Genomic DNA, 20,377 nt, shown 5'->3' with positions numbered 1-20,377 from the left:
ATTCTACACTCATACCGGTCCTGGAACTGATACTGATCCAAAACTGGATCTGATCATCAACTCATAGCGGTCCTGGAACCGATCATGAACCCATACACAGGTCCTGGATCCTATGATGATACACATACCGGTCCGCATATCTATGATGTACACATACCGGTCCAAGAATCTCTGAAGAACACATACCGGTCTTGGAGCTGATACTGAACCTATACCGATTCTGGAACTGATACCGATCTGAAACTGGTACCGGAACCGATCATGAACTCACACCAGTCCAGGATCCTATGATGAACACATACCGGTTCTGAAACTGATACTGAATCTATACCGGTCCTGGAACTGATACTGCACCTATACCGGTCCTGGCACTGATACTAAACCTATACCGGTCCTGGAACTGCTCTAGATACCGGTACCGGAACCGATGATGAACTCATACCGGTCCAGGATCCTATGATGAACATATACAGATCCTAGAACTGATATTGAACCCATACCAGTCATAAAACTGATATTGATCCGATATCGGTCCTGGAACTGATATTGAACCCATTCCGGTCCGGGAACCGATACTCAACCCATACCGATCCTGCAACTAATATTGAACCCATACCAGTCATGAAATTGATACTGAACCCATACAAGTCATGGAACTGATATTGATCCGATACCGGTCCTGGAACTGATTTTGACCCCATACCTGTCCTTGAACTGATCATGCATTCATACCGGTCCGAGAACCTTTGATGAACATATACCGGTCCTGGAACTGAAACTGAACCCATACCGGTCCTGGAACTGATACCGATCCGAAACTGCTACCGGAACCGATCATGAACTCATACTAGTCCAGGATCCTATGATGAACCTATACCGGTCCTGGAACTGATACTGAACCCATATCTGTCCTGGAACTGATTCAGAATTCATACCGGTCCGGGAACCTTTGACGAACTCATACTGGTCCTGGAACTGATACTGAACCTATACCGGTCCTGGAACTGATACTGAGCTCATGCCAGTCCTGAAATCACGCCCGATTATATTCCGTTCCTGTACCCGGTCCGGATTCGGTTCGGGGCTGGATCCGATACAGTTTCAGTTCCGATCAAGTAACTGATTCTGCTGGTCGCCAATCCAATTTGTTCGCAGTACATATGCAGCGTAGGAATTTTAGCAGAATTTGTATAGTGATTTGTGCCATTAGTTTTATTCTTCAATGTTTACTTAGGTAATAACTGCTTAGGTTACTCTTTGGTCGATTTTGTTCTTTTAATACTTTCCATTTGCTAGATATTGGTTGGGACCTAGCCTGGAAGTTGAACGTAAAAGCTTTCTCGCTGTAAACTTGTTTGGAAAATTGAGCGTAATTTTGGAAGAGGACATAATGGAACTTACGAATCTCTTTCCAACAAGGTAAGGCATCCGCTCAAGCACTCCAAACACCATTATTCTAACAGACGCGAAGACATGACCTGTCGTTCGTCAAGATCATCCTTTCCTATCAAGAGTGGTTGAAGGATATGTAGCTAAACCAATCTTTGAAAAACGTCATCCGAAAAGCAGCACTGGCCAAACTCCAGCAAGCCTAACTCCAGAATGTAATTCCTAATTCAATTCCCAAATTTAATGTATATTTCCAAGCGTCACTTCATTTATTTTTTCTTATTCGGAATCGTTTCCCTAAATAGGTAAACAACAGACGATAACTAGCACGTTCACGCCATTGATACAGCGACAAACAACGCAACCGTTCGTTCGAATTCTGCTCATTACTGCACGGGAATTCCGAGCGCGGGCTAAAAATTGAACCGCCGGCGATCGTGTCCTGCCCGTTTGCCGTAGGTCGCCGTAGGTGTCATGGTGCTAATAAGTGCACTCGTGGGTCGCACTAATTTCATCGGCAGTGATCCGTAACATCTTCTCCCCCCTCTCCCACACAGTTTTCCACAACTAATTAGATCGACATGGGGCACTATGACGACCGCCTCCTCTTCCTGCTACGCCGCGGGTTCGTCGCCTAACGCCCGGCGTGCGCAAGAAGGCGCTGCTGGAGCAGCAAACGGCAAAAGAAATCCGAAGACAAACCGAACGCACGCACATGGAAAGTGGTGGTGGTGGTGGTGGTGGGGGAGGAGGGGGGAGGAGGTGGTAAGGGTGGCAAAACACACATACGCGCGCGCGCGCGCGACAAAACATGTGTCGCGGGGACGGAATCCAGCTAGAATCCAGAGTAGCGAGCCGATGATGACTCCAACCTCGCTCCCCCACGACACATTTCGTACCTGTAATAATGATACAACAACAAAAAAAAACGTACACACCGGCGTACGGGCGCGATATGTGTGCCGATGTGTGCCCCCCCCCCCCCCCCCCCCCCTTCAACCGCTTTCCTCTCCTCGATCCGCCGGTGGATGTAACGCAGCACACAGCAAGGAATGGTGGGTTTGGATTTTGAGGACTGGGCGCGCACGGAAGGCAACCGAATGCAGCGGAAACATGCGGTTGCGGGGGGCGGAGGAGGAGGAACGGAAGAAGGGGTAAGCAGGGTAAAAGAAATGCCGAAGCTCACCGGTACTCGCGGGGAGTATTTTATGCGATCGACAGCGGACGAAACTTCCTTAGTTATGATTTGTATCTGACACCGGCGACATCGGCAGCTTCAGGGCCCCCGCGCCGGAACTGATTGGTTAAGCAAAGGTGTATTGTTGTATTTTTTGTTTCACTCTCTCCGAGTGTGTGTGTGTGTGTGCTTTTATTGTCGCTGTGGTAAGTGTGTGTGTGTGTTTTTTTTTTTGCAAATTATAAACAGTGAAAAGGCAACAAAACGGCGGAGAGGATCCTTGCCCAGAGCAGTTTGGAAGTTGGCTCTAGTGGGTGCTGGACCAACACTGGGGAACTCCTACGCGGAAGCTTGCTAGGGGCAACGTTGTTTGGGAAATGAAGTTCAAACTGTGCTCTCCTACCGCGTGACAGGAAATGTAGCCCAAACTGCAAAGATCTCACGTGGATCTCGGAGGAACTTCGGCGTAAAAGCTTCTCCCAAAAAAAAAAAAATAAAATAAAAAGAACCCTTACTTTTTTGCACACATTCGCTTTCCGCTTATCACGTGCGGAATATCTTGCTCCTTTCTTCACTTTTCCACATTTTGGAACCTCTGCTATGTGTGTGTGTGTGTGTGTGTTTGTATGTTACAGTGAAGCAATAGAGAAGGAGAGAATAGAAGAAGAACAAACAAACAACCGATTAACTCCATGTCCGTCCATTAATAATTCGCGATCAATCAATCCGTCTTGCTGCACAGGCACACGAGCGGCGAAGCAGCCGACCAAAGCGCAATCGCGAGACGCGCCCCCTTCACCCGCCCGAACGCTCACGCACGCACGCACAACCATCATCAAACTGCCACCCACCCCACCCGCCCAGCATGTCAGGTCAGCATGTCGGGCGCACCACCGAGCACGCCGATCGCCGCACGTCGCAGATCTGAGGCAGTGATCGACGGGCGCCCGGAAGAGCGGGTAGAGCAGGGCGGACGCGCGGTCTCGTCCGCTAGTGCGACCGGAAGTGGGCTGCCGCACCGACCGGCACCGAAGACGCTTACCACCACCAGCACCACCGGCGACGCAATGGTGCGGCGGTACGAATTTTGCAACACCACCACCGCCGCCGCCGGACCGGATGTTGTTACGAATCCAGTACGACTGGTGGTCGTGCGCGTACGTCATCGAGACGACAATATCAACGTACATTTGCATACCTTCCAACGGAACGGGGGCAGGCGCACCAAGGACGGGGAGCGGCCGGAGACGGGCGGCACCAAGTGCGTGCCGCTGCGCAAGGACTGGTGCCGGCTGCTCTGCCCCGGCATGATATGTAAGTACCGATGTACTGCCACTTAGAACATAGAGGAGGGGGGGGGGGGAGGGGGGAGGGACTCGGGGTAGAAGGAAAACAAGGAAAACATGTTATGTTGTTGTTGTTTTTTTTTTCATTCTTTTTTGGAGCTAGTTGTTTCTTGCCATTCGGGGGAAAAGAAATGGAGCTGTTGTTTGGAGCAACGATTTCGCTTTTTGTCTCTTTTATGCTAAAGGGAAGGGAAGCGAAGGGAGAGCCTCTAAGTAAGGAATTTTAATTGAAATTCGTAAGACACAGGGTTTACCAGGAGTTCCCATAGCTATGGGACACTTTACTGACTTCGTCTTACGTGAAATGAACTTAATGTAATGGGAATTGGACTCCATAGCATCCTTGTTGCACAAATCCAATAGGAGTTTCCAACGATCCTGTCCAAAAAGGTTGCCATAGAGTCCAATTTCCATCATATGAAGTTCATTTCCCATAAGATAGAATCAAGGAAGTGTCCCACAACTATGAGAACGTACGGAAAACCCTGTAATCTCTGCTAGCGGGCAGTAACCCTCAATAAGATCGTTTTGTCATGCAGATTGCCTACTTGCAGGCGGATTTAGCAGAGAAGTTGACGTGATGCTGTTCTCACACATTACTTTCAAAACAAACGAATCAATTGCCCTCGTTCGAGCGCGTTTGCGCTTTTGCAAATGGCGTCTAGTGGGCAACCACGTGGTCGCGCCTGTCGTCTAGCAATTTGTCAATTAAATTGAATTGTATGGTGCACCAAGGGCGCCATTTTCGTTCTTGTGTGTGTGTGTGTGGGTCTGTGTAAATGGCGATCAAGAGAAATTACACACACCCAACATCTTCCCCTTCCAACTCTACAAACGAAAAGGTCATCTCCGTTTAGTTCTGCAGCGAATTCTCCAATCCTCCCTTCTACCCTGCTATCTAGCCAATACACACGACAGCATACCTGTCGTTAATTATCGCGCGCACGCATTTCTACCATCTCTCCCCAACCGCGTCCGCGGCGACAACGGCAATGCCAACAATCTGTCGCCGATTAGCGCCCATTTATGGTGGCCGCGGTAAATGCCCCCGTGCAATTTACACCCCATTTATCCATTATCCCTGCATGGCCGGCAAACACCTGCTTGGCTGGGGCGGGTGTCGATTTCGCCAACGCAAGTGCTTCGCATTCTAAGCGTTCTCTCGCCATTTCTCTCGATTGATTCTTCTATGCAGCGGTACACGAGCTGCTGCTGGCGGTGTTCCTCAGCATGGCAGTGTTTTCCGTTGACTCCAAGTCGCTGGACACGAAGCAGCAGCAGCAGCAGCAGCAACAGTCACAGTCCCAGCAGCAGCAGCAGCATCACCATCAGCAGCAGCAGCACCATCACCATCACCAGCACGGCCAAACGCCGGAGCAGCGCATGTGGCTGAACCCGTGCGGCTACCCGTCACCGTACGAGATCACGATCAACACCCCGATCAATATCGACTTCTCGAAGATGCGCGACCAGGTCAACACATCGCTCGGCACGATGGAGGTGTCGATCAGGAACTACGTGAGTATACATCTCCCAATGCCTAGAGGCAATGGTCACTCGGAATGAATTGCTGATTGGAAGATTCTCCAGTCATTGAGAAGTAACCCAAGGTTCTAGCAAGGCTCAGATCAGTGGAGTAGGTGCTCAAACAGTCAGATGCATTTCAGAGCCTCTAAAACTATGTCTGCATCTTCTAATTAACTCAAATTAAACTTGAAGAGTCCAGTCCAATGAAACGGCTCTAATCCCCTTCTTATGGCTTTCATCTCCCTTCTCTCAAAAAAAAAAAAACCAGACCAAAACCATCTTCGGCGTACCGATGGACCGGCACCACACGACCTGGGAAAGCCGGGACGAGCCGTGGATCTACAAGGACGGGCTGCGCATACCGAAAAAGTTCCGCAACGACATCGTCGACACGATCTACATGCGCATCTCGTACATGTCGCTGCAGGAGGCGACGCGCGACTTCTACCGGCTGCTGAAGGACTCGTACCGGCGCTACATCCGGCTCGCCAAGGGCATCGAGAAGATGAAGGAGGATCTGGAGAACGTGCACAACAAGGCGAAGTACAAGCGGTACGAGCTCGAGCTGCTGAACCAGGTGCGGGAGGAGGTGCGGCAGAGCCTGCAGCAGGTGCTGTGCGAGATCTTCGAGGTGCTGGTCGTGATCGACAAGAAGTTCCTGTTCCAGACGCTCCGGGAGGACCACACGATCGACATCAACGACTCGTACCTGGACGAGAGTGAGCGGAAGCTGCGCGACTGGACGATCTACCGCGAGCTGATCAACCAGCTCGAGTACATCATCCAGTACATGAAGGCGCTCGAGCAGCGGCGCACGCACGGTGGCAACCAAAGCAGCAGCGAGTGAGCGGTGGAATTGGACGACGGTTTGGCTGGAAACGATTGGGTAGGGTAGTTCAACGGAACAAGAAAACACATGCTGTGGTACTGATGGAAACGGGGAGAGACAGAGGTTAGCGTGCCGATAGTCTCTGTCTCTCTTTGGGACGACGCACACAAACCTACCTCTGCGTCTCTCTTTCTCTTCATCATCATCATCATCATCATTATCGTCGGAGATTAGCTAAGCGACGAACCTAGCTGTACTGTAAAACCGCACGCCATGCTATGCGCACAACTACTAGAAGAGTATTATTTATATTACAAACAAGGAAGAGTATATTATTGTATGCCGTAACAAACCAGCAAATAAAAAAAAAACATGATTCATCTGAAGCATTCCGTTCCCTGTTGCGCTGCACGCCCCATAGCGCACACCGCCGGAGCATTCTCGGGCAAATTTTTAGAGACGTTCTCGACGTACAGCATTCATCCTACACCTTATCCAGGGGTTTTGATGTAGTTGCATCGAACAGTGTATTACCCGTTCGCAAGATATCGTTGAGGTATCATAAGGCGCTACCACTTTCTTGCAGCAAACTCTTTCGGATGGTCGGCGCATCACGTATTCCGAACGTTTCTCAACCGTTCACCCAGCAGCGTTCCCCAGCAACGACTTTATCAATATTACTCTAATACAGTTTTCATTTATTTATAGCGTTTATGGTGAAGAAAAATAGTTCCACCCGCAGGTGATATATATATATATACCGATCGCGCACGGACAGCTCCCAACAAAACTGGTCCAAACGAACGGACACACACACACACGCACACACGTGGTCATTTGCGTGGGATCATCTTTTAGCTATGTTTTGTAGACGCAGAGTGTGCCTGGTTTTCCACCGCTCGTTTTACATTTTTGATGTGTGCGGGCAAATATAGAACTGAAAGATAGTGAACTCATGAAAGAAAGAAAAAGAGAGAAAAATCTGCTATCAGGACGAGAATGGGGATAATAGGATAATTTCCACCTAAGCAATCGCACATACACCTTCCCACAAGTACACTTGATACATTGATATTATGCTTTTCTTATAACATTTATACGTGTTGGAGTATGTTTACGATTTTTCACGATCCATGTTTACAGGCTTAATATTTTTACATTTATTTTTTTTTCTTCCTTCTCTCTCTCTCTCTCTCTCTCTCTCTCTCTCTCTCTCTCTCTCTGTATGTTTCATCTATTGTTCTTCATCAAAAAAGAAAAACCCTCACTATTAGCGGTACTATACTAATGCAGTGTTCCATTCCATCTTTGTTACTAATGCTCTCGCTCTCTCTTTCTCTGTGTAGTGTACAATTTTTCGATTTTTCCGTCCTGCTTCTCGTCCTCTTCTCTTTTTTTTTGTACAAAATCCCAATATCGATGAGCTGTGTGTTTCGTCAGGCAAACCAAAAAAATAAAAAATAAAAAGATGCTGTAACCTAGTGAAGATTTGTGTGAACAGTCCTTTGCGGTTTCCTTTCTGCTCTGTTTGGCAGCAATCGCTACCGTCTAGCGTCTTTCGTCGTGCCCGTTAAGCTAAGGTCGGTTGGGCGGCGTGTGGGTGGGAAGGTGGGAGTATGGTTTGCTTCGAACGGAAATGAAAACGTGTCCTCCCGCCATGCATCCTAAAAACCGTAAAAGTATAGAGCCTGTCGTTGTACAATTGCGAGTTGTTTATGACTCTTCTTTTTCCTTATTAGCGTAAGTAGTAGTAGACGTGTTTTGTTTTGCTTTTCTCCTCCCGCGATTAAAATTTGATTCCAACAGTCGAGGATCCCGGAAAGATTCTCCCTCCCGTCACTCTTCCCTTCTTTTTTTTAGTACGTAATAGAATCTATTGGCGGGACCTATCTATGCCAAGGAAACCAAAAAAAAAAAAATACCCCCCGAGAATCCGAGTCTGTGTGCGTGTGTGTGTGTGTGTGTGTGGTAGTGAAATGTAGGTTCACTGTTTCTTATAAATATATCATTATTGAGGTTGAGCGATCGGAAAAAAAAGAGTAAGAATAGAAAAAAGACACAATAAGTAAACAGAACTCATCGTCCTTCCCCCTGGCGGGGTGGGTTAGGGCTGGATGAGCGCGCGCTCTCCGTATGGTTCGAAAGCTCACAATATTCTAGCCACGTGCCGACGCGCACATCCTCTCTTCCGCTAGTGCGCCGGCGAGTCCTGCCTTAACGACGATGCAATCAAAGGTAAAAACAATGACAAAAAAAAAATGCAAACCGCGTCTCCTTCTAAAAGTCTCCTAAAAGTTCGGATTTGAGCGCGCACTCGGCTAACCACTCTCCTCCCCCTCCCCCCCCCCCCCCCTTCCTCCCTATCTCCTCTGTCTCTATAACACCGTAGGTTCTATATAGAGAAAAAGCATGCGCTCTCTCGCTCACGCTCACGATTAAAAATAAACTTTTCGTGTGGTCATACAAATGGATTATCCCCAATGCTCCTACTCTTCCCTCTCTCTCTCTCTCTCTCTCCTTTCGCGCATGGGACTGCTATCGTTTCGGCGCCTCCCTCTCCCTGTCCCCGCTATCCATAAAAAAAAACGCGGGACTGCTTATTACTCGGGGCCGCCCTTCTTGCCGATGAGCGATTTGTGGATGTGGGGAATGACGCCACCGCCGGCAATGGTGGCCTTGATCAAGCTGTCCAGCTCCTCGTCACCGCGAATGGCCAGCTGCAGATGCCTGGGCGTGATTCGCTTCACTTTGAGATCCTTCGAGGCGTTGCCGGCCAACTCCAGCACCTGGGTACACACGACCACAGCATACGATGAACAGGGCAGAATAAAATTAAAAGAAGAAAAGAAAGAGAAAGCGTTTATTGAGTGATGGAATGGAATGTGTGTATGGTTTTTATTTTTATAATTAAATTTTTAAAATCGTTTCGGTCGCTGGCAAACAACAACCACTGCGAAAAAGGTCAAAAACTTCAAGCCCACAAATGAAGCAGTAAACTAGGCATGGGCAAAACGATTCTTTTCGCCGAACGCGAACGAACTAGTTCGCTCACCAAAAAGAACCGAACGCGAACGACGATTCTTTCGTTCTTTGTTTCATGAGGTTTTTATTCACGTTCAGTGAACGTTCGAACGCGTTCGGTGTAGTCAGTTTCTTCCAAAAGTCCTGGTCGTTCTATTTGTTAAGAACCTCGTTCGTTCGTGCACTTTACCGAACTGTTCGAACGGTGCGATTCTCGTTCATTTTACACATGCCTACAGTAAACCCCCGACACCCCAAGAAGCTGTGCATCGCCGCTCGCGTCGGGCAATAACATTATCCTCTGCTGGGGCAGGTCACTTCATAAAGCGCGCACATCGCCCAAAAGCTCCCTCCTCTCCTCCCACCGGAGCTTTGGCATTTCTAATGCGCGCTGGCGGCTCTCATGCCAAAGCCGCTAGGCGGGGAGCGTAAAATGATTCCAAATGAATGCTTAAAATATGCCAACACAGAGGGAGAACGGACCAACCAGAAGAAAGAAAAAAACAGGGAACGAATTTGCAACACAAAAGGAAACGTAAGGGAAGGAAACAAGCAAAGCAAAGGACACAGACCAACTGCAGTAAAGGATCGTAAAACTGATCTTCTCCGCTTGTGAATCCCATCCATTTCAGGCAAGCGTTTTATGCATTTGCGTGGTCAGTGATCAGTCTCTTTTACGTGTTGTATAAATTATGGCATGACATAAAATCAGTGGTTGTGTAAAATATGTTTTTTTTTGGTATTGAGCAGGCTTGCGCCAACAAATGCAGAAAAGATACCGCAACACTAGACAATTATTTTTGATTCAAGGATGTAAGACGCTGAACAAAAATTCCTTTCAACACAAAAGCACAGTTCATGGTGCAATTTAAGTTAATAACGCTGTGTTCGACTTCATTGCATTAACCGGGTTCTAGCCATTTTTGGGTTTGTTTTACTCATTAATTGGTGAGGAGTTTGCAGAAGAAGAGTTTAAAAATGATTAAAATTTTCAATTTAAATCAAATCTGAGAATTTGCAAAGCGTCAACCTTCGTTACACAATAGAAATTATTACAGTAGGTGACAGCAAAACGGAGAGTTTAAATTTTTTGAGAAAAATGCACATTTGCTATGAATTTCTCTTGGTAAGAATCCGGTAGTTTCATGTTTTAACATACATGTGTTTTTTAAACTGAGAATCACTCTAGTTAGCGAACTTCCAATTAAAAAAAAAACTCCAATTAGCGGTCACCTACTGTAAAATTCCAGTAGTAAAACATTCTTTGGAAGATTCCAGTTGGGTATAGTGGGGCAGTATGGGTATGTTAAGCTGTTTACTGAATATTCCTTTGAATTTGCTACCAAACACAATTATTCTTCCATTATTACATGTCTCTACTATTGATCTATGGATTAAAATTGCCACATAGCCTGACAATAACTTGGAAATAAAGGTTGATGTTTTGCGAGAAGCTTTTTTAACACACAGGGAAAAATGAGTGTGTGTGAACAAAATGTGAAACGTCAAAACACTGGGGCAATATGGGCCACACAAGAACGGCGCTTAGGCAGTAAGCGCCATATGTCCAAAAGTATCTGCCGATTTTGACCCACGTGAAGCATTGTTGTATTTTTTCTTATAAGAGTACAAACACGCATTCAATTGTCTTGCTTGTCTAGAGACTAATTGTATAGAAATATCATATCTTAAAAATGTACCATGAAAAACTTCCCCGCATCCTTGAGACACTGCTCTAAGCCTATTTTCATAGTATCAAAAATTTACACTAAATATTATTTTGTATTTTTGTCCGGTTGGATTTGATATTTAAGGGGTTATAAAAAAACTTACATGGCGTTCATAGAACACTGCAATGAATACATTATGAGTATTGGAATGTATCTTTGCTGCGAAATAATGCTTAAATAATGGGTGCCCATTTTGCCCCGTTAACCCCTCTCCTCTACTTAGCCACAAGCAAATCGACCCACTTCGAACAAATCCAAAACATCACACATACACACGCGGCAGCAACTTTGTGTGATGGCGTTTTGGCGCGAAAAACTTTTCCCTCTAGATGCCTCGACTCTGCTGCAAAAGCGATGATGCGCACCCTCGAAATTGAACTCCAACAACTCCCTCCTTCTGTTGCAGTTTCCCTGTGCATTTTCAAAAACTAACTGGCACGTAATAAAGTGCTTTTATTCGAGATTCTCTCTAGCCATCATGCACCGCTCTTCTTGCTGCTGCTGTTTTAGTTTCTGTCTGTGTATGTGTGTGTGTTGCAAATGTTCAACTCACCTCAGCCGTCAGGTACTCCAGGATGGCTGCCGAGTAAACGGCGGCGGTCGCACCGACGCGTCCATGGCTTGTGGTTCGGTTTTTCAGATGACGATGGATACGTCCGACCGGGAACTGGGGAGGATGGTTGGAAGGAAATGGAGAGCACGATTTAGCATGGGCACGAAGTTGGTTTTAGAATAGGGAAGCCTCCACTTTTGCCCTTCACACACACACAAAGCCAAAAGTGCATCGGAGAGAAGGTACGAGCGGGCAACAAAGCAAACGACCGAAGCGGCCTGGAGTGCCGCCAACCATTTTGGGCGGGTATATTGTTGGCTTTTGCCTGCTGCACTCTTTCTCACCTTTGCAGCTGTGGTCACATGCTGCCCGCTGCTGCTGTTGTGTGTACGAGGAGGGATTTTTCGCTTCTCTCCCGCCAAAAAAGAGGAAAATACTAACCTGCAAACCCGCCCTTGCGGAGCGCGACACTGCTTTGGCTTTCGCTTTGCCCGAATCCTTGCCTGCTTTACCGCCAGCCTAGAAGAAAAAAAAACAAGAAAATATTAGTTAAGAGAAAAAAAAAAGGAAAATAAAGTTGTTTTGATTTTGAAAGAACGCGCAGTAGAAAGCTTTTCCTCCGTCCCTACGCCAATCACACACACACATGCACACACGCAGGACGCGCGTCACTCGATGCCCACGGGGGAAGCGTTTCCGGCGCGCGCGCGCGCGCGCGTTACCAGAAGGTTGAGGTTAGGAAACGCATCACGACGGCAAAGCGGGCAAACGGGCCCGCGGGAGAGGAGGTACGCAGGAGCGCGGGCACACAGAAACCGAGTCAACTTGCGAGTATAAACTTGGCGACACACACACACACACCGCCCTGCTTCAACCAACACCCGCCTGTGTGTGTTTATCGATTTTGCACGATTTTTATTCCACCTTCACACACCGAAACCAGTTTATTCTAATTCACTACGGAAAACATTTTTCTTTTTCTTTTTCCGCGTTTTGTCACAGAGAGAGAGAGAGAGGGAATTGACACACACAATGCGCGCCCTTTCTCCACCCCCCCCCCCCCCCCCCTCACCACCCGGTTTCATTGATCGTTGATAGAACTCCGTGTGTCCGTGCGTGTGTGCCACTATGCCCGCGGGGCGTGCGAGCGAGAAGGCAAGCGGTGCAAGCGCGCGCGCGCGCGCGTTCACGCTTGGGTATCTTCAACGGGGCCTGTTTTTCCCCATTTCCTTTTTTTTTTTTCATTTGCTCACGGCGTGGATTGAGGCAGTTGTGTTTGATGGACGAATTACACAGAGCGAAGAATTGAAGAAACCAAAAAAAAAAAAGCAACACCGCGCACACACACAGGAGGAGGAAAAGCCTCCGAAAATGTTGATCGAAAAGTTCGTGCACGCACCAGCACAATAGACAGAACTTACCATTTTGCTTTTGTTGGATGATGTTTGAGCCTAACGGGCGTGAAGAGAGAGAGTGACACAGGACCTGCCGGTTGGAGCGCTTTTTCTTGAATGCGTTTTGTTCCGCGACCAATCTGGTACGAGGGGGCACACACACCGCTGCTGCTACTGGCTACAGAGAAAGAGAGCGAGAGAGCGTTAGAAGGAGATAGCAAAAGCGAAGGGAAGTGTGTGCGTGTGTGTGTGTGTGTGTGTGCAGATGGCGTCGCTTCGCTTTTTTCGGGAAAAAATGGTTGTAATCATCGCCGAAACGGACGCGTGAACAAACGACACGCACACACACATATTCAGGGAGAAAAATGGCACACTAAAGTCACACCGAAATGTTGCACCGAATTGAGCGAAGTAATAATAGAGAAAGTGGAAAGCATAATTTTTTTTATCGCAAATTCCCATAATGCAATGTTCGCACAGATACGAGCGAGCGCGCGCGTGTGTGTGTGTGCGATGGTGCTGCGATGGCAACACGCGCACAGCCGCACTGATTTAACCGTAGAGTTGGCAACCAGATTTACACACGTAAGTTGGCAACCGGCGTACCCGGGTATTCCACATGTTTTGATGCAAAAAATTAACGATTTTCATAGGTAAACTATGCTTTCTATATTTTAATGCTGTAAGCAAGTAGTGTCGACCATATATTCTCTTCTATTTCATTTATTCATTAAGTTTTTTTTTATTTTATTATAAAAATAACGGTCAAATTGAAATTTGGAATCGCTTGAATTTAACTCGAAAATAGGCACAATGCGAAAAGAAGAAGAAGAGAAACGTCATTCTCCATACAAAATGTATGGAATACCCGGGTATGCCGGTTGCCAACTTACGAGGTAAAGTTAAAAAAAAATTCAAAATAAAATACTTACAGGCTGTTTAAAATTACAACTTATGCACCAAAAAATCATAAATTAAAAGTTGATGGGCTACAGAAAATTTCAGGCCAATAAAAGCAGTGAATCAAAAGTTATTGCAGTTTAAATTTGAAAAAAAAATACCCGCGGGTATCCGGTTGCCAACTTAAAGGTTAATCGCGCCGTTTTGTCAGAGCTGACATCCGAGCCTGTACGGTCGCGCAACAATACTCCGAGGTTGACAAACGTAAAATGGAAAAAAAATAAATTACGAATCGAGTGAAAGGATATGGGTCAAAACACAGTTGATAAGGGAAGGGGGGGGGGGCTTAGTTTGTAGTTTTGGAACTAATTTGTTTTTCTTTTATACCCGTACCAAAAACAGAAACAAAAATCGAAGCGCAGAAAATGGTTCGGGAAATTTAATGGCTTTCGGCACACAACTCGACGGATACCAGCTTGATAGCACTCACACGGGCAGCTGAATGGCGGTAAGCAGAGCGAGAAGCAGCCGTGGTCAAATTATGGCTCGCTTTTGCGATTATTGAATGAAGCAGCACACACACACACACATCCACGAGCGTGCATTGACGGCTCTGGTTCTGTCTCGCCCGTGTGACGTGTGCGATTGAATGGTTATGTGCGCTCTCTCTCTCTCTCTCAGTCTCCTTCTCAGCGCTGCCACGAACACATTGACAGTGGCGCTCACACAACACAACCGCAGCTGTCACGAATGGAACACACACACACACACATGAATCGCTCCTGTAAACAGCCCTAAAAGCGTACAGGGAGACCAAAAAAGGGCGCCAGAATGGTGCACCGTTGGCAGGTCCGTCGTTTGTACCGTTTGTACGGTTTTCATCGGGCAACACTGCTGCTGGTTTTTTCTCTCTCTTTTTTTTTTTGAAAACGCAGCTTCCCAAACCGTGCGTTGCAGTTTTGTAACGGTCACCGTGGCTCGCCCTTTCGGGTATGGCAGGCAGCAAAATTCGGCGCAGGGGTAGGGCGATGGAAGCGGTTGCTTTGTTTTTGCGCCCTTGTTTTAGGCACCCGGGGTGGTGGGCAAGCACAAGGGAAGAGGGGATTGTTTTAGTTCGTTGTTGGCATTTTTACCCTGAAACCGGGTGTTGGACCGTTGGAATTTTTGAATTTTTTGAATTTTTGCCATCAAACTGTTTGGTGAGGTAAATTGTGTGTTGTTTTTTTTTCGTTTTGTAAAAAAATGATCATTTTAAATGTATTTCAATGCTGACCTGTAACAGGTTCGAAGGGCCAAAGCTATGAAAAACACAATTTTATGTATAATAAAATATGATAGCCAGAGATTACTGATTATACATTTAAATTTCTGCTATAAGGTTAGATAGACAGTTGAAATTAATAATCTCCAAAAAAGTTGACTCCTGATACTGAAAGTGTTGCACCAATTTGAATTAAAAAAAATATCTAATTATCAAAAGCATCGATTTACAGTGTGCGTTGAAGCTATACGATTAATTGGATTTTTGGAGAATAAAAAAAGTGCAAATATTGGGTCAACATGATTTTGTGAACACACAAACCCATGTATTCTCACAATTGCAGAAACATTGTTGTAGTATTAAGCTTTATTTTTAAACTTCTTCTGCTTCTTCTTTTGCTTTGGCACAACAACCGTTGTCGGTCAAGGCTTGTCTGTACCACAATTGGGCTTGGCTTTCAGTGACTTATTCGATAACCCATAGCAGGATAGCAGTGGCGGGTCAAGCCTCTCCGAGGCCCTAGGCGTTTCTAATTTTCTAAGTTTGCTGCAGTTACATTTTTTACTGAAAGCTCAGTTTTTTTTACTGAAGTATCAGTGAAATAAATGACTGAAAATGCATCGATTTATTCTGTCAAAACGACATGTAAGTCCTGAGCCTCAAAAGAAAACATAATGCGATGCCCGCTTGCTCGTGATGAATAAAAATTTAATTCGAGTAAGTGGTTACTTTGGGCCGATCTCGTAGTACAGTCGTCAACTCGTACGACTTAACTTTTTACACATACATTATTATATTATTCATATTCATTCATATTCATATTCATATTCAAATTTATTTGTCTACCTTTTGGTTACACAAATGCTTAAATAATACTTATTACCTATGTTCCTAACCTAACAAAAATTAACACAAATTATCAAAAATTTGAGAAAATTTTTTTTTTAGAAAATTAGAATCTAAAATTTAAAAATTAAAAATTAAGGCAGCACGGGATTATGGAGGGTTCTGATGCGGGATCGGAAAGAGGATAAGGGAAGGTTGAAATCAAACATAGAGAATACACAGTTAAATCGACGAATTGCACGAAGAAGGGGGTCATTACGGCCCACTGCAGTTCGGCGGGAAGGGATCACTAGGGGAGGGCGGTTTCGAAGAACACGGTTAGGGGCGTAGAAAGGGATAGAAGAAAGAAGGGAAGGAGAATCAATATTACCAAGGAGTAATGCGGCAATAAAGGTGGACTGGGCATGGGAACGGCGGTTTTCCAATAGTTCCAGGCCAAGCTGCCGACACCTGTCCTCGTAAGGAGGTATGGGGGAGGACAATCTACCCAGGATTTTACATATAGCAAACCTGGTGAACGATCGCTGCACCCGCTCGATACGTTCCACATGGGTTCGAGCTGTAGGGGACCAGACTATTGAGCAGTACTCCAAAATCGATCTGACCAGAGAGCAGAACAGAGTCTTCAGGCACATTGGGTCGGAGAAATCGCACGCAATTTTCTTTAGGAGACCCAATGTTTTCCGCGCCTGATTGACAACTGAGTCAATGTGGTGGCTGAAGGTGAGGCCTCTGTCAAGCAAGACACCGAGGTCTTTTACGACACAAACACGATTGACTTGTACAGAATTTAGGACGTACGAGTAAGTGATTGGAGACTGCGAACGACTAAACGAAATGACGTTACACTTATCAGGACATAATGTGAGGGAATTACTAGAACACCAAGACGAAAAACGATCAAGAATATTTTGTAGGGAAATGCAATCTCTAGGAGACGAAACTGGGAGAAAGATTTTGAGGTCGTCTGCGTAGCAGAGGAAACTCTCAGGAGGGAGGGTGGTACGGACATCATTAATAAAAATTATGAACAGCAAAGGACTTAGAACACTACCTTGCGGTACGCCTGCACTACATGAAAAGGGAGTCGAAAACATATAATTAAATTTAACACTATAGGAACGATCACATAGAAAAGAACGTAACCAAGATACAAAAAGATTATTGACGTCAAGTTGTGAAATTTTATTTAGAAGTAAGGAATGAGGATATTATTACAGTTAATACACAAAATAACTGGTTTATGATATTAAACAATGCGATTGGTTATATTGTTGTTTTTCTTGAATTATTTTATCATCCAAGCAAGTTTCAAATTCGTTTTATTAACTTACAATTACTGAAATTGATTGTAAAAATTCTTCAATCAAGAGTCAGCAGCATAGTGTGCAAAAGTCATAAAAAGTTCCAAACAATTAAGCAAAATCGCAATATCGCTTCTCAATGTACCCTTCCTTCCATGTTGCAAATTTGTTTCAGGATATAGGGTAAACGTACCTATAGTGGTGCTAGTACCAATAGTGGTGGTATTGCACTAAAATGCATCTCATACAATAAATTAACAGTAGTTAAGTTATTTATGATAGTGTGAAATGTTCTCTAGCCTTTTACAAAGGATTTAAAAATGAAATGGGGCCATTCCCTTTCTTAGTGACCGAAAAATCCATTATTTTGTAAAAGGTATCAACATTTTTCCAAAATCCTTAGGATTTCATAACGATACTCATATTCTTGTTAACGTTCTAAATGACCACATAACTACGCAATTATTAGTTTTTTAGCATAATTGTTATCAAATGATATTGTTTTATTCAAATTCATTGGCTTTTGACCATATTTACGTATTTTTAAATGTTTTTTATGATAGTGCTTTATAGGTACACCAAACAGGCATGTTCCTATAGTGGTCCTAGTTCTAAAATCAATAAAAACAGCTAATTTTAGATTTTTTTCGACGACATTTTTGACATGTCGTACTGTTTTCATTAAAATAAGCAACAAAAATTAGTTTTCTGTAAGTAATTTGTGAAACAAAGGCCAAAATTCGCTTATCTGGCTGAGTGAAAAATCGACTTCAAATCGAGCAAACTCTTCTGAGTATGCGTTGACGACAGGTGTTATTCAGTACTTCAGTCAATATTTTCATCAACCAAATTCATACATTTTTTACGATCAAATTACGAAAGATATCATTATTATGGCAGTAATCCATGCTATTCATACGAAAACAGCCTCAAAACTAAGTTATATTGATATTATACACTGTTTTGAGGCATCTTTGTTTACCACCACTATAGGAACACGATACGACGACTATAGGAACCATACCACCATTATAGGTACAACGAAGCAATCACAAAAATATGTATTTTTTTTCGTAGATTCGATGTGTTTTATGGTAAAAATGGTTTTGATTGCGAAGATAAAACAATTTCCAACTGTTATGTGTTGAAATATTCAGAAATTGTCGTTTCTGACACTTTAAATCCATTAAAATACATTTGTACCACCACAAATTGCACCACTATTGGTACATTTACCCTATCTGAAGATGGTACAAAAACCTTAACAGCTGAAAAATTATCGAGACAAACGTACAATCGTTCAGTACTATTATGAGGCCAGGTCAGACAAATTGATAGCACATTTCCTTAAAAAATACTCCTAGAAAATCGTTGCATCCTTAAAAATCAATAGTGTATAACCATTGTTCTCGTAAAATCAACAGTCAGGTTTTTATGGAATTATTCGTTTCTATTTTCTAATTTCTCCTCAAATTTGACCATATTGATTGGTCCGACAATCCATATTATGGTGATCAAATTTGGAGGAATTCAACGATATGAATTGTCATATTAAAATATGTTCAGTTAATTTTTGATGAATAGGGTCTTCCTATCTTTCAAAATCGCGCAAATATTTTCTCGGGCCTGACTGCATATTGTGGCGGGCCAGACTTTGCCGACCGCTACCGACAGCTTAATTAGTTCAAATTTTACGCGATCATTCATATCGATGTTTCCTTTCCGTCGACCCTTCCAAATTTGACCCAAACCCTTCAACAGCTTGCCTTTCCACCAGCACTTCGTCCAGTCCACAATTTTGACTTGGGCCCCAAAGGTTAGCCGGGGCACGAGTTCTTAGTTTTTGCGTGATAACATAGACACAGGCCAAATTAAAGAGCGCACATGTCGACATCGGAATCGATTCTTGAATGAAACCTCAACAGATAAAAAGAGCGGAGCCTTTTAACGTCGTATGTGCATGTAGTTTGCGTGAGGCATCTCTTGTAACGGATTTTCGCTTTACCCAACTCGTGCGTAGCGTTCAATGCATTTGATCCAACGCTTTGGGCCAACGATGATGAAATGATATTGTTTTGGGGCTATATTGGGTTGACAACACCAAATGGAAGGGGTCCCTCAATCGAAGGGATCATCAACGGGGCCCCCAAATGGCCGAGGCAATGGAGATTGTTCTTCGTATTATGGCTGTATATGGCTGTATGTAGATGCAGCTGTAACGGTTTTTGGTCTTGTTGTATTCGCAAAAATTGAAATAGTCGATAAAAAACCATATATAAATGAACATGGTCCATAGGTTCCTTGAGTATTTTTATACCCTTCCCCCTTCCTTCTAACTGAAACCTTTCCCATTTCCACTTCTCTTCGGTCCACAAACTTAATGTGTTCGATTAGGGCCAAGAATGAAAATTTTAGTTTTTGCATTAAAAGACACACACAATCCACTATCACCAGGCCAGGAATGTGAATACCATTTTTCGCGTGAAAACAGCTGCCTGTTTTCGGCACACATCTGCAAAACAAGTGTAGGGGCCCCAGACAAGCACAGGCACGTTTCATCCAAGCCAAATTGAAAAGCGCACACATCGATATCGATGGAATCGTTTCTCGAATAAAACCTCTACCCACTGGAGTAGTGATGGGTAAAGTTGGCAAAAATCCGGAGTCGACTCCGATCCGACTCCGATAAATTCGGAATCGACTCCGGAAGGTAGGTCCGCGCTGCAATATCCGGCGTCGTTTGGAATCGTCCGGAGTCGTACGGAGTCGCCCGGAGTCGCCCGGAGTCTGAGTCATTCGGAGTCATCCGGAGTCGTTCGGAGTCGTTCGGAGTCGTCCGGAGTCGTCCGGAGTCGCCCGGAGTCTGAGTCGTCCGGAGTCGTTCGGAGTCGTTCGGAGTCGTCGGAGTCGTTCGGAGTCGTCCGGAGTCGCCCGGAGTCGAAGTCGTCCGGAGTCGTTCGGAGTCGTTCGGAGTCGTTCGGAGTCGTTCGGAGTCGTTCGGAGTCGCCCGGAGTCGCCCGGAGTCGGAATCGTTCGGAGTCGTTCGGAGTCGTTTGGAGTCGTTCGGAGTCGTCCGGAGTCGTCCGGAGTCGCCCGGAGT

At 45.1% G+C, this 20,377-nt stretch overlaps 2 protein-coding genes and 1 long non-coding RNA gene across 5 annotated transcripts in view; 2 read left to right on the top strand and 1 right to left on the bottom strand.

Annotated features, from left to right (window-relative positions):
- Window positions 1-2,482: 2,482 nt before the first annotated feature.
- On the top strand, window positions 2,483-7,491 carry LOC120960129 (uncharacterized). 2 transcript variants are annotated; one of them, XM_040384117.2, is made up of 4 exons: window positions 2,483-2,703; window positions 3,309-3,880; window positions 5,108-5,430; window positions 5,708-7,491. In XM_040384117.2, exons 2-4 carry the CDS (start codon window positions 3,445-3,447, stop codon window positions 6,284-6,286), a joined length of 1,338 nt encoding a protein of 445 aa, XP_040240051.2. In that variant the 5' UTR covers window positions 2,483-2,703; window positions 3,309-3,444; the 3' UTR covers window positions 6,287-7,491. The 2 variants fall into 2 exon arrangements, with proteins under 2 accessions (XP_040240051.2, XP_040240042.2); XM_040384108.2 differs by having other exon boundaries at window positions 2,483-2,772.
- Window positions 7,474-14,364, bottom strand: LOC120960160 (histone H2A.V). 2 transcript variants are annotated; one of them, XM_040384163.2, is made up of 5 exons: window positions 14,260-14,364; window positions 12,994-13,144; window positions 12,014-12,091; window positions 11,573-11,686; window positions 7,474-9,054 (listed from the first exon to the last, which is right to left on the bottom strand). In XM_040384163.2, exons 2-5 carry the CDS (start codon window positions 12,994-12,996, stop codon window positions 8,869-8,871), a joined length of 381 nt encoding a protein of 126 aa, XP_040240097.1. In that variant the 5' UTR covers window positions 12,997-13,144; window positions 14,260-14,364; the 3' UTR covers window positions 7,474-8,868. The 2 variants fall into 2 exon arrangements, with proteins under 2 accessions (XP_040240097.1, XP_040240108.1); XM_040384174.2 differs by lacking the exon at window positions 14,260-14,364 and adding an exon at window positions 13,352-13,428.
- The window catches only part of LOC120960173 (uncharacterized), a 14,076-nt gene continuing 7,992 nt past the window's right edge, over window positions 14,294-20,377 (top strand). Inside the window, exon 1 of the long non-coding RNA XR_007452598.1 lies at window positions 14,294-14,374. This is a non-coding gene — a long non-coding RNA (uncharacterized LOC120960173). The remainder of the gene's footprint in view (window positions 14,375-20,377) is intronic.

Source organism: Anopheles coluzzii, chromosome X, assembly GCF_943734685.1.
Source record: "Anopheles coluzzii chromosome X, AcolN3, whole genome shotgun sequence".
Taxonomy (NCBI): Eukaryota; Metazoa; Arthropoda; class Insecta; order Diptera; family Culicidae; genus Anopheles; species Anopheles coluzzii.
This window is presented reverse-complemented; position numbering and strand designations above follow the sequence as displayed.

Coding starts and splice junctions, on each gene's coding strand:
- LOC120960129 (XM_040384117.2), top strand. CDS start 3,445: ATGTCGGGCGCACCACCGAGCACGCCGATCGCCGCACGTCGCAGATCT. Junction 3,881..5,107: donor GCTCTGCCCCGGCATGATAT/GTAAGTACCGAT, acceptor TCTTCTATGCAG/CGGTACACGAGCTGCTGCTG. Junction 5,431..5,707: donor AGGTGTCGATCAGGAACTAC/GTGAGTATACAT, acceptor AAAAAAAACCAG/ACCAAAACCATCTTCGGCGT.
- LOC120960160 (XM_040384163.2), bottom strand. Junction 11,687..12,013: donor CCGCAAGGGCGGGTTTGCAG/GTTAGTATTTTC, acceptor CATCCTCCCCAG/TTCCCGGTCGGACGTATCCA. Junction 9,055..11,572: donor TGGAGTACCTGACGGCTGAG/GTGAGTTGAACA, acceptor GTGTGTACCCAG/GTGCTGGAGTTGGCCGGCAA.